The sequence below is a fragment of the Parambassis ranga genome, chromosome 4, assembly GCF_900634625.1.
Source record: "Parambassis ranga chromosome 4, fParRan2.1, whole genome shotgun sequence".
Taxonomy (NCBI): domain Eukaryota; kingdom Metazoa; phylum Chordata; class Actinopteri; family Ambassidae; genus Parambassis; species Parambassis ranga.
Genome location: NC_041025.1, coordinates 20,662,548 through 20,676,096, shown reverse-complemented (window position 1 = coordinate 20,676,096; position 13,549 = coordinate 20,662,548). Strand labels below are relative to the sequence as shown.

Genomic DNA, 13,549 nt, shown 5'->3' with positions numbered 1-13,549 from the left:
TGGGCTGGTGTGGTTAGTCGTGGTCTGCGGTTGTGAGGCCGGTTGGATGTACTGCCATATTCTCTGAAACGCCTTTGGAGACGGCTTATGGTGGAGAAATGAACATTCAATGCACGAGCAACAGATCTGGTTGGCATTCCTGCTGTCAGCATGCCAATTGCACGCTCCCTCAATGCTTGTGGCATCTGTGGCATTTTGCTGTGAGACAAAACTGCACATTTCAGGGTGGCCTTTTATTGTGGGCAGTTTGAGGTACACCTGTGCACTAATCATGATGTCAGATCAGCATCTTGATGTGGCACACCTGTGAGGTGGGATGGATTATCTCAGCAAAGCAGAAGTGCTCACTATCACACATTTAGACAGATTTGTGAACAATGTTTGAGAGGAATGGTAATATTGTGTATCTGGAATGAAGTTTAGATCTTCAAGTCCATCTCATGAAACATGGGAGCAAAAACAAAAGTGTTGCGTTTATATTTTTGTTGAGTGTATGAAAAAATCAGAGCAGCTGAAATTAATCCGCGTTACTTTCTGATGGTCAAAAGGAAATTCTCCTCTACTTGGCAATTAAACGGTCATTTGACGTCACAGCAGACTGTCAAACTGTTATTAGAATCATGAAAAAGAAGACTTTATATTGTTTGTTTAACCTACGTGACGTGTTTATTTCGTTATTTCATCTTTTACTAACCTGATATCCGATGGGCGCAAACAACTGGAGGACCCGGAAACACACGAAGAAGAGGAGAGGATGAGAGCGGAGGAGAGTGAAGTTTCAATTTGACCGCCCCCTGCTGGCACAAAGACTGAGGTACGAACGAACAGCGGCTGCAGAGCGGTGGGAAATCAACGTTTTTCGTTCAGTCCTTACAAATAAGTACGATAAATAAGAGCATAATAAACAAATATAAACAAAGTAAAGAATATGGAGGGAATTATTATTTTTGTTTAAATTTATTAATTTTTCTTTTTGCAAAATTTACATTATTAATGTCAACATTCCCAGGTTTGTAGTTCTGTCTGATTATGATGCCTAGTATAATTAAAAAAAAAATTGTATATAACCTATTATATTATTATAGAAATTATTCTGGGTCACTTCAGCAAACTCTGTAATGACTCCAGCTGTCCACTAGATGGAACCGTTTAGCTTCACATGATATATCAGGATCTGTGAGCTTCTCTACTTCAAACAAATATTGATCTCGTGTTGACCCTGGTTTTAACTGTTCATTCTACTATAAAATCCCTCTTTTATAAAATATAATAAATGTGAAACATATTTCCATACTATTTTATAAATCACGGTGTAAAATGGGAATAAAAAGGCTAGAAATGATGGCTCACCTGCAAGAATTAAGAGACTAGATGACAGCATTTTAGTAATAATATCCTTGAACCTGTTCTGAACACACTGGTGGGTGTGTGAAATAAGAAAGTCAGTTTGATCTCTTCAGTCTTTAACGTCTGATTTAAGTATAAAACAAACATGCTCCCTGCTCTGTTTACATTTCATTGTGAAGCACTTGATTGTTTTAACTCTAATCCTGAGGGAACCCTGTCTAATAGAAAAGCTGATTCTACCCTTTGTAAAAACTCCATCACACTTTCTCCCAGTGGGACTCTGACTCCAGGTAAGATGTTGATTTGCACTGTAAACAAATGAAACAACAACAGCTCATGGAGGTTCCAGCTTCCCTCCCCTGCAGAAAACTCACCATTAAAGAGACAAAGCTGATTTTAATGGCTTGTGAAAACTGCCTCAGTTAACAGCCCCTGTTTGTCTGTGGGTCTCATTCTGGTTTAGAATCCGACAGCCTCCACCTATAAAGGAAGCCCCGTCTGGGCTTTGAAAGCCTACGACGGCCCCCTGATGACAGCTGAGAGGGTGGATGAATGGATGGAGGTGAAGACAGAGGCTGTAAAGTAGGTGCACTTAGCATAACTTCTCATATTCTGTCTTTTGGTCATGAGTGAAGAAAAAAAGACAAAAGTCAGGCAGCACCAAATGGGAGCAGTCATCCACCCCCAGAGGGAGAGAGAGGCAGACGGAGGAGGAGAATAAAGGAGAGGAAGGAAAACCACAGGGGACTCCCACACTCCCCCTGGATATAAACAGAGGAAACAACAACAGGAATAAAAAAGAAACCAGTCCAACTCTCCACCTCCACCTGTGGACCTTTAGTGGTATGCATACGTCAAACATGACAAATTGAGTCCAAGGAAGTCAATCAGCTGATGAAGGTCAATGTCACTTTTAATCAGTGACTTAGAAAAGGTTTTTTTTTTTTTAAAAAGTATCAATAATCTGTGATGACTGTGAACACTTGATAAAACTCTGCAGCAGCTTTAATTTAACGATCTGTTTTTGGCTTTTACTGCGCCGCTCAGGCTGTTTTGAGGCGTCTGATAGAGCCAAACACACAGTCCTCTCTCAGGACGCCGCTCTCTCTCTCTCTCTCACACACACACACACACACTTTTACGTCTTTCCCCTTGTCGATCAATAAACCCAATAAGAACTCCATCCTGCCAGCTGGCAGCGAGTAACACACACACATTCTCCTCCTGTAGGGTCTGGAGTGCTGCCTGTTTTGTATGTCGAATGGACACTGCAGTAACTCCAGTGTCCACTGGAAGGCGGCTGCAAAAGGTCTCCAACCTACAAACAGACTCCTTGAGTGACAGGTGTGAGCCCACCTCAGCTCTACTTTGGATTTACCAGGACGTCTTTCTGGTTTTGTCTCCACAGGGTCCATCCAGCTGTGAAACACACCGTGGGAGCAATCTGTGGTCGGAAATGAAGACAAATCCAGCAGCTACACTGCGGATCGCTCCTGAAAAACACATTGCAGAAGCCGTTTCTAAACTGCCATGTTGATCTCTTGTGCCTAAAAAAACAAGGACATGTGAACACATCACGAGGCAGATGGAACCAGAGTCCTCACCAAGCGAACGTTAATCCATCTTTGTTTGTTCACTGCAATGAATCTTGGGATATGGATCCTTTACTGTCAAGATCAGAACTCTTGTCGTCCTTTGAAGTATAGGAGGCCCCCAGAAGATGCTATTAAGTTGCATTATGGGAATTCTTTTTAACCTGCAGGTGAAAATATCTGAGAATTTTACAGAAACTCACATTAGAACATTGAACAAAGAAACTTTCTGGTCTGTGTAAACACTTTGATTATTCATCACACACGGAGGCCCAGATTCCTCTGTAGAGGATCAGCGTACGCATCATGTTTGCATTATTAAACACTGACAAGACCCGTGTGTGTCTTCAGCTGATTGGTTGTTTACACCACTGATGAGGAAGTTATAGGTAAACAAACTCGCCCTACTCCTGGATGGACGTTTTTTTTTCTGATGGGACAGAGAGGACGTCCACGAACTGGGACAAACACACATGAATTAAACATCAGAGCAGCTCCCACTCCAAACACAAGGGCCCGGCTGTGTTGCACACATTTACAGGCGAGAAAAAAATGACAACAGGAAGTTTGAGTGTGGAGTCGGACACAGGTGATTCCCCGAGACACATGAGGAGAGGCTTGTTGTACAGAGAGGAGGGAAAAAAAGTCACGTTTATCATTAAAGAGACACAAGAAACAAGACGGCCATGATTACATCTATTTCCAAATTTCTTTATAAGATCACATTCATTGCCAGAATTATGACTTCCCCAATAAAAAAGGAACATTAGGACAATAAAAGTCCAAAATCATTGGATTGATTTTGATTCATCGTAACATAAAAATAAGATTAATCAATAAAAAGTCTGTGCAGCCTTTTCCTTCATCCATCACAGCATCTGAAATATGTCGGCCGGCTTCACAAAAACACAACACAAAAATAAAAGGATCATTTTTTTTTTTAAATCAAACTAAAATAACACAGAGTGCTGCTAACTAGATTCTACAGCCGCATATGAAAATAAATCACTTTCCTTCATTTGTCGGAGCAGGAAGCTCGTCTGCATGTTCACAGCTGCTCCTCAGCCTCTGTGGCTTTTTTTACATGTTCACGCTCGTCACTCAGACTGTGCTGTCAGTCTGATCATGTGTGTTTGCTTTTGTGAAATCAGGTGTGTGTGTGATTACATCTGCACCCGAAAACCCAAAAAATTAGTTATATCTTTTGCTAAGACTCAGCATTGAGTCTCAGACCGATTCACAAATTAAGACTGATTCACGGCATCAGAGCGCCACCTGATGGGAGGAAGGAAAACAAAAAGTCCTGCCTCGTTTTCAGTGAGAACGCCCAAGCTTTGGGGTTCATCATCTCCACAGGAAGAAGCAGTTTGACTTAATGCAAACTCTGTAAAGAAGGTTTAAGAAGGCCTGTTTGTTCTGTCCACACATGCCGGGGATGGTTCAGTCCTCACACACACACAGCTGTTTTATACAGACTCCAAAGTTCAGTCCTCACAGTGACGGGCACAAAAAAAATAAAGAATCTGTGTTGATCCAGGAGCATCACATCAACCCTTGCACACTTACAAAACGTGTACGGTATAAATCAGCTTAAATGTTTCTTAATATTAAGTTGACTAAAGTTACAAATAAAAATAAAACATCTGCTTTACCTAAGATTTTTAAATCCAAACAAATCAGTGATCAAATGTATGCATCTAGTGACACTCACACAGCAGAGGCCCCACCTCCAATAAGGACACACACACAAGTGAAGCTTAACACTTGTTGATGTTTTTTAAATGAAAGTGAATTATATATATTTTGGTTATATTCTCATTGTGAAAGTGTTTATCAGTGCTCCACCTGGTGTCTCTTCAGGTCTACATGCTACTTATTGTCATATCATTAATTGTGTCCCTGGTACTTTGAGCTGCAGAGAACATCTGTGGAGAGTCGCAGCTCGTAGGATGCGAGTCTTCAACAAAGCTTCTTTTCTCTCCTGATGTCCGGCTCCACATTCCACATTCATTCTGCTGGGCACGACCTGACCCCAACTACAGCTGGCTGTGTGTGTGTGTGTGTGTGTGCGCTTTCTGGGAATTTTTCAAAGGTCATCAAGTCCCGACAAGGACTACAAGTCATTCACAGAGCCCCATTCAGGGTGTCTGTATGTGTGATTGAACCAGATGCAGCGAGCAGATAATAGTGTTATAAAAATACAGATCTATACATGATACATAGATGAACACACCCGAGTCTGAAAGACTAAACACGTCCTGAAAGCTTTGACTTTGGTTTCTACTTTTTCATTTGCAGATAAAGTGAAAATGATAAAGTTTAAAAAAAAAATCTCTTCTGCGTCTGTTTTCCTAAAAAACGATGTGACAAAACAACGAGGCGTTAATTTCCGTCTTTGGTCTGCGTGAATGAAACACACCTCTTTCATCTCTTCCTGCTGACAGCTCATTATCTCACCTCAAAAACAACTTTCCACCAGCCCCACCACCCAAACGCTGCCCGTCCTGACTCTCAGTCTGCTCTTTTTTTAATGCTAACTCACTTTCAGTTCAGCCGCTGCAGGGAGGCGGTCCGGAGGCCATTGCAAGTCTTCATCCAGACTCACAGATTGATCCGTTTCAGACGGGATTAAAGCTTAAAGAACGTTTGCGACTGTGGTCCTCAAGAAAAAGAGTCTGTCTAGAATCTAGTTGCTGGTTAACACTGCAAACACTGCGAAGTCGAGACACTCTGGAGAACAACATCTACACTGATGACAGTGTTTGTGCAGTAACTCTCACTGCCAGAAGGGGGCGATAAAAGCTCCACACTGAACCTTTAATATTTGTGAGATCATCAATCAAGTGTCCTGGGAGGAAAGAGCAGCAGTTATGGTGACTGTTCCTCCCACAGAGATGGACAAGTTGTCACTCTACTGCTACTTGCTCGCTTGAAAAGTCGTCTAATGAAGAAAACTAGTTCAAACAATAATCATACTGAAGGGCGGTTGCATGAAGTTTGCATTACTTCTGTACAAATAATGAGATAAAGACGAATTGAACAAGAGTACGATTATCGATTGTGTTACAGATCGATATTCTAACTTGCTGAGATTTCCGTATTTAAACAGGTCTGGATCAGAGGTCTGGGCTGAGGACTGAGCGGGGTCCCTCCGGACCCGAGACACGATTTGTTATGGATGAAGCCAGAGGCCTCCTGATCAACCTGCAGCAGCTGCTGACTGAAGTGAAACTCTTCCCAGCACATACACGTCCTCTCTGCCTTCCTCTCTCACTTCCTTCTTCTTCCTCTGAGCCTTTAACATGTTAATTATTCTATATATAAACACGTAAACCAACATATTGCTATATAATTCAGGTCGACGTTTGCTGCAGCAGCTTTTGTGTGATTTTTGTCTAAAAAGTGATGAAATGTCCCTTTAAATAGATCCAAACGACTGTAATCACATGATAGATAGATAACTTAATACTGATAAAAGATGGTTTTAAATGATTTAAAGTTGTCTTTAAGCCAATTTAAAGGATATTTCATCAGACTAATTACATTCATGATTGCATGGTTATGTTGTGAAAGCAGATGTAACAGGTTAACACATGTTGAAAGAGCTAAAACATAAGAAATAAATCAGGATATTTTACAGTTTGGATTTTAGATTTAAACACTAAAATGAAGCCAAACCTTTGCCCTCTCTCCGTTATATAATGCTCCATCATTATCTGTAGTGTATGACTCTAAAATGATCTAAAATACCACAAAGCAACCGATCCCAGCCCCACTTCCTGGAAGCATGAGTTCCCTTTTCGTTGAGCCTGCAGCGGGGCGACTTGCATATTCAAACATGGCGGTGAATATTTGATCCGCGGGGCTTATTGCAGTCTGTTTGAATTACCTCCACAGGCTGGAATTTGGCTTTTACTCAAAAGACAGCAGGTCCGGATGAGGCTCCGCGTCCTCGCCGCTCACCACGGCTGTGCCGTTACTGCAGGGGGCGCCGTTCCCCAGCAGGACCTCCTCGCCCAGACTGATGCGACAGGGAGTTTTACCCGAGCGGGGAGTGGAGGCCAGCCGGGAGTCCGGCCCCGGCGCCTTCTGCCAGACGTCGCAGGGTTTGGCTCTGGACTCTAGAGGGAGGTCCTTGTTGATCAGGTCTGGAACTGAGAGCTGGAGCTGGTGCAGGTGTTCCTCCATGCCTCCTTCACTGTTCCCATCTTCCTCCTCTCCAACGTTGGTCTCAGAGGGTTCTGAATCTTTATTCTCTGATGGGCTGAGCGACAGCGTGACATCAGTCTGGTCCTCTTCCTCCTCCTTCTGCTCCTCCTCGTTGCTCGTCTCCTCTTTAGCGATGAGAGGCGTCTTTTCAGGAGAAGACAGGAAGGAGGAAGAGTCTGCGGGGTCTGGGGAAGAGACAACGGGATCAGAAGAGATCATCATGTCCTGGGTCGTCTTCAGCGCTCGAGGGAGGCGCTTCTTCCCCGATGGAGGTGGCGGTTCCAGCCGTGGGAAGGAGTCGAAGGAGGAGAAGTGACTAAAGAGAGGAGAGGAAGGATGTGAGGAAGACGAGGAAACATCTTCAGTACATATCATTATTGAACATGTCAGAATCAGTTGACTGTTGACTGGCTGATGGCTGCCAGGATTTCTGCAGTTTAATAGATCCCTGTCAGTTCGTCGCACCATGAATTTATGAATAGTTTCAGATTTTAACTGGTGGATTGTTATTTTTTTGCTGCTTCAGAGCCGCTGATAGAAGAATCAAACTTGGCAGCATGACTCAGACTAATAAGGACGTGTTGAATGATGGAGGAGGGCGGAGAGAACCAGCTTCAGCCTTCCTCCATTTACTGGTTTCTTCACTCTAACAGTTCCTTAGATGGGGACCCGAGTCAGAAACTCGGACTCGAGTCGCACAAAATTAGAAAGCTAATGCATGAAGTGCCAAAAAAGCTGCAGTTCCACAAATGGCCACTTGAGGCTGGCTCCAAAAGTGAGTCAATCTCCATAGACCGCCACAGCCTGATGCAAACACTGATATTGATTACTATTGATAATTTATTTTTCATGACACCTACAGGTGGCAGATGACTTCAGTTCCATCAGTTTCTTTCTGTCTACAGATATGTGTTTAAAGTTTCCTTTAAGTCTGATAAAAGCAAATAAAATATAATAAATAAAAGAGGTCACATCAGTCAGAGGAACACTTGCAGAAAACAGCTGAACACTCTTGGCTTTCCTCCCCTGCACACCTCATCTGCATTCATACAGCCTTTCAACAACAGAGGTAGAAAAAAGTACAATCCAATCCTGCAAAAATCTTTACATAATCATCTGTGAATTAATCTAAATCTGGGAGATGATCTGAGCTGGACTGATCTTCAGGTGGAGCAACAACAGATCAATGCTCCTGGATGAATCCCAAATGCACACACAACCTGCCTGTGTGTGTGTGTTCAGTTAAAGAGACATATGAAAAGCTGAAAAACTTCAGCCTGATAATCGGTCTCATTCAATTCTCGGCGTCCCGCAGGCACCTTTGATGTGTAATTATTAATTTAAAACCACATTTCACAGGAAGAATCTTCAATTATTCACCTTTTATGACACAGAGGCTAATCTACAGTGATTTACACTGTATCCTCTCAGCTCAGGCTACGTCTCATTTCTGCCTCAATTAGAGATTTTTGCATATTTTTGAAATACAAATTTAAACTGAGTAACTAAGAGGCGTTTGACTGTGTGTGTGTACCTGTTGGTAGCAGTCTGGCTGAGTTGATCCATGCTCCATACAGCACCAACGTTCTTGTTGACCTCCGTGACCCCGATGTCTCCATGGTGGCTGGGCTCTTTCCTCCTCAATAGGTCATTGACCTGAAAGAAAAAGAGAAGAAGAAAGAAATAGGGACAGAATATTTAAGTAATGTGGACACATTTGAGTCCAACTTTATTTGCTCTCCTGTAAAGGTAGCCGGTCCTGCATCGGGCCACATTCCCTTTAATCAATAGTCCTATACAACCTTACTTCAAAGGTTAAATGAATGCAGCGTGCTGCAGAGCTCTACCAGCATTTCTGCCGGTGTCGTACTAACCTTTGCCCCGACAGCCTTCCCCAGGTTAATGGCATTTTTCAGCCTCTGTTGTCCTCCGGAGGATGGAGAGTCCACGCAGTTAGAGCCCGGGTTGGAGTGAACGGATGCTGCGCAGCGTCGAGATGAAGACTGGCCTGGCCTGGAGGTCTGAGGACTCTGCTGCTGGGCTATGGAGTTCTCAAACATACTCTGATCAACTGTGCAGGAGCAACGGAGACAGAGAGAGAGAGAGAGGGTGAGGTGACCACACATCAAACAGAAGATGTTACTATGTGTTCTGCTTCTAACGGTTCATGTTGCAAAGCTGTCATATTGCCTTATATTATAATATGTATGTTCTTTTTGTCTACAGCTTTGCATACACAAACATTAAAGTCATTTTATGATAATGCATACAACATACAGCCTGGCCAAACCCCAAAACAATATTCTCTCTCTCTCTCCAACTCAAACCCCCATAGATCAGACTAATTCTTCATATAAAGTAGAAAAATGATGAGGTACTTATATTTTATATTCCTATTTGCTGTAAATAATGTTTATACTGTTTATTTCTACAGTTAGAGGTATATTTTTAGAATGCTGACTGCCTGTTTATTGCTGCTGCAGTAGCATACTTCTATTCTATTCTATTCCATAGGATGGCTGGCCAGGCTGTAACACATGGGATCTAGAAGGTAAAGTTCTGCATGAAATGATCACAGAATAATATATTAAAAAAATGTTGGCACATGCAAATAAACAGCAAAAACATGAATGACAATGATGCAGAGAAGGGACCAAAATGCAGGATCAGAACAGAACAAACAAAGGACCTCAGGTCCAGTCCATGTAAGACGGAAGATCTTACCTCATGGGGAGGAATATTTCTCGGAAAGCATTTTAATGAGACACAAACAGGTCAGGTCATTTTACCTCTAAAGGTGCATAATAATGACGGATTTCTGCTTAGTCACACAAACTGATTCAAAGAGGACGTGTAAGTGACCGGCCAGGACTGCAGCCTGCAACCAGTGTCAGGAAGGAACATCGTCCTGAACAGATAAATGGAGAGAAAATATTGTCATCTGTAATCAGCAAGAGCATCAAAGGGTAACCTTGACTTGTCTTTGCACACAGTAAGTATTTCACTGAGTGTCCCAATCAAGAGATCGACAAAAGCCCATTAAAGCCTGAGGCCAGAGGAAATGTGGATCCGATATTATGAAGCAACGGGCGGCCATTAAGAAGAAGAGGGGAAATACACAGAGCATGCAGGCGCATGTTCATAAGAGTCAAGAGATCGCTGATCAATATCTGTAACAGAGAGGTGCAAAGTAAAACAACACTACAATGGATGTAATTGTATAGTGTGTGTGTGTGTGTGTGTGTCCAATGGAAATCCATTAGTTTGAGTGCTCCCAGTTACAAAAAATGACACAGTGTCACCACTTCACTTCATGGAAAGAGACTGGGTTGGGATGCTGCACCAGGCAGGTGATCAGATATTAACCCTTCCTGTCTGAGTGTGATTTAACCAGAAGCAAAGGTGCAGCATTTAAAAATCACTGCAGCGCCACCTAGTGACAGTACACAGCTAATAACATAGCAGACAGACTGTCACTGTCTGAAAATATCAGGGTCTGTACGCTAATTTTGACATAAAAACACAGGAGTTGCTGGTTTAGTGCCCCCTCAATCACTTGTTGTGTAAATTCAGACTCAAATTAAGTTGATAAAAGAGAGCGGTGCTGCAAAAGGCGACTGACAGTAAGATATTTGGACTGTTGGCACACCTGTCAGTCCAAAATTTGCCGCACTGACCAGCATTTTTTGTTGGAATACAATGACTGGTTAAGTGCCTCCCTGTGCACACCCTCTGTTGTGTTTCACAGCAAAAGGCTCAAATCAAAATGATGCACACTAGCTGTCTGGCTCTATCATGTAGATTTTATTATGATGTTAAGTTAGCCCTCACCCATCCATTGCTGTATTAACTTTCACATGCCTTCAGTCATTGTTTCACGTTTGACCTGTGAAGTTTGTCCATGTGCTGCTGTGACTGTAATAAAGGTCAACAAGTGATCTCAGGGTCAATTGAGTCACATTGAACTGGGCAATAAAACATCCTCATTGATCCCAGCAAACAATGAGGCCAAATATTCCTGCTGCTTTTACTGGTAATTGAGTGTTAATGGATGGACTTGTGAAGGGCAGCAGAGAGGAAGGATGTTTGTTCACCATGTAAAAAGGTCTTCTGCTTAAAAAGGTGAAACCTGCTGCTTGGACACGAGCCCAGCTTGTCTCTGAGAGTGGGCTCATTTACACACAGATGTGGTTTATCATCGCTTTTTATGGCTGTTTCTCTGCTGGACCGTTACTGAGAAAACTGTCTCTGCAGTCTCTGCAGACTCAGAATGAATGCAAATTTGGCGATTTGTCAAAGAGGTGTGGGGGCAGCCACTCAGAAAGAGTTGCTGAAGATGATGATGATGATGATGGAGATATGGCATTCTGCCTTCATTTGATGATGACGATGGCAGAGATACACACCATGTTCTTCTCACTCTCGGCTGTTTGAATCGCTAACACAAGCACGACTGCTGCTTCTCTCTGGAGATAATGCCGTTTCATTAACAACAAATTGAAAGATGTGATGTTAGTGAGCGCTGCTTCCTCCTGACGGCACGCTCATTCACTGAGGTCCCTTGTTTGATTGGTTGCTGCCTGCGCTGGGATTTACCAACTCTAATGAGAGAATATCGTTTGGGACCAAAGTTAATATATTTGTCCTCCAGATTTGGGGAGACGGGTCGGTCTGATGAGCTGCAATGCAGCTGTGATGGACTTAAGACTGCAAAGGCAGGATGTATATCGACATTATCTGCCGGCCTTGAGAGCGGCTACCTTTAACTTCATGCAGGAGTAGACACGGTTAAAGAAGAATAACTCGGAGCAAAGTAAATATGAGCACATATGATTGGTTCTGGAGGACCGACAGCTCACTGTTTGTGTGTTTACATCAGATTACAAACACACCACAGGGTCTCTGTCTGTCATAATTATCAGCCATTAACACAGAAATGAGGATTTTCTTTCTGCCTTCAGGAGCTGCTGTGGATTAGAAGCAGACAACAGAGACAGGGAGCCACACAGTGGGGCGGCTTATTTTCACTGTGTAATCCAACATGTAATCCCCAACACTGTTTTATTACAAACAGTTTTTGACATATAATCATCAGTGCACCCTGAAGAGAAAAGAAGAAAAGCAGAGAGTCTCACTCCTACTCATGTGCTCGCAGCGGGAGGACGACGACGACTACGCTGTGATGATAACGCAATCGTCTGCAACACTGGAGAAATTAGACAGTCCACACAGAAATGAATTCAAGTTAATCCTACAGTGTAATTATAGATTGGTCTGTGCGTTTGAACAAGTGATGCCCCAAGAGAAGAGCAAGAGAGAAACGTCAGTGACAGTGGACTAAGCAGAGAATCTAAAATACTCGTAGAAACACATGCATCAGTTCTTCCCCTGCAGGAACTGCAGGTGTAAAGTGACACAAAGGTTCAAAGGAACAGCTCCATCATCTTCTGTTTATCTGTAACATGAAGCCAGTGTGGAAGTCTTAAAAGCTGCAGTTCACCCAGCTGCCTCTAGGGGCTGAATATATTACAAATTATGCACTATTATGGTCGTGACAGCTTTGACTAACAGGCAGGTGCTAGTGAGCTTCATGCCTCTGCGACTGTCCGCCCACCTTCACCCAAGCTCCACCTCTGTGTCTGGAGTTTTGGTGGACTGTGACGTAGCCCACATGGCGACAGAGGCAACCTGTCTGGACTTTGAGGTCTAAAGCTGGATCCATACTCCACGAGAACCGCCGGCGTTCCGCCCACAAAATGAGGTCATTTTTTTTTCTCGGAGCGCCTGTTCTGCAGCTCTCTCAGACACAGGGCCTGGGCAGAACTTTTTCTCTCAGTGGTGTGCGAGAACAATTCTGTGATTGGTTGGAATTTAGTGGGCGTGATGAATGTGGAGAAGCGTAAGAGCTTCAGGTGCAGAACACACAGACAGAAGGAGGAAGCACAATGACGATGGACAGTTTAGATGAGCAGCTGGAAGGAGAAACACGGCGCACAGAGGAGAGCGTCTGTCCAAAAGGTGGCGATAAAAATTAATCCCATTATTGATCATGGCGTTACAGCGGCTGGACGCGCACATTAAACACCGGGAGACGGGATGTATTATTGCAGTCTCGCGGAGTATGGTACCTCTGTGCCGAAACAAACTTTTTTTTTTTTACTCTTACCACCCGTGGAGCGAGTTCTCTGTTCTGGTGGAGTATGGATCCAGCTTAAGCTTCACTTCGCTGATAGTGAATAAATGACTAAACACCAATTTATTACAGTCAATAATGATGTCTGTATTGCAACACCATATTTAAATTATGGGTTTCCCTCAGCATTTTTTAATTTGGCTTAGGAACATTTTTCCAGTTAGGGATTAAGCTGGCTAATAGCTCAGTTTTTTATACGTGAGCTCAC

General features: G+C 43.1%; 1 protein-coding gene across 2 annotated transcripts in view; it reads right to left on the bottom strand.

Annotated features, from left to right (window-relative positions):
- Positions 1-4,076: 4,076 nt before the first annotated feature.
- Positions 4,077-13,549, bottom strand: part of LOC114434383 (carboxyl-terminal PDZ ligand of neuronal nitric oxide synthase protein-like) — a 134,006-nt gene continuing 124,533 nt past the window's right edge. For both annotated transcript variants that reach the window (XM_028403593.1, XM_028403594.1), the window contains exons 11-13: positions 9,023-9,219; positions 8,683-8,804; positions 4,077-7,464 (exon numbers count right to left, since the gene is read on the bottom strand). In XM_028403593.1, the coding sequence (XP_028259394.1) occupies positions 6,852-7,464; positions 8,683-8,804; positions 9,023-9,219 (932 nt within the window). In that variant the 3' untranslated portion in view covers positions 4,077-6,851. The remainder of the gene's footprint in view (positions 7,465-8,682; positions 8,805-9,022; positions 9,220-13,549) is intronic.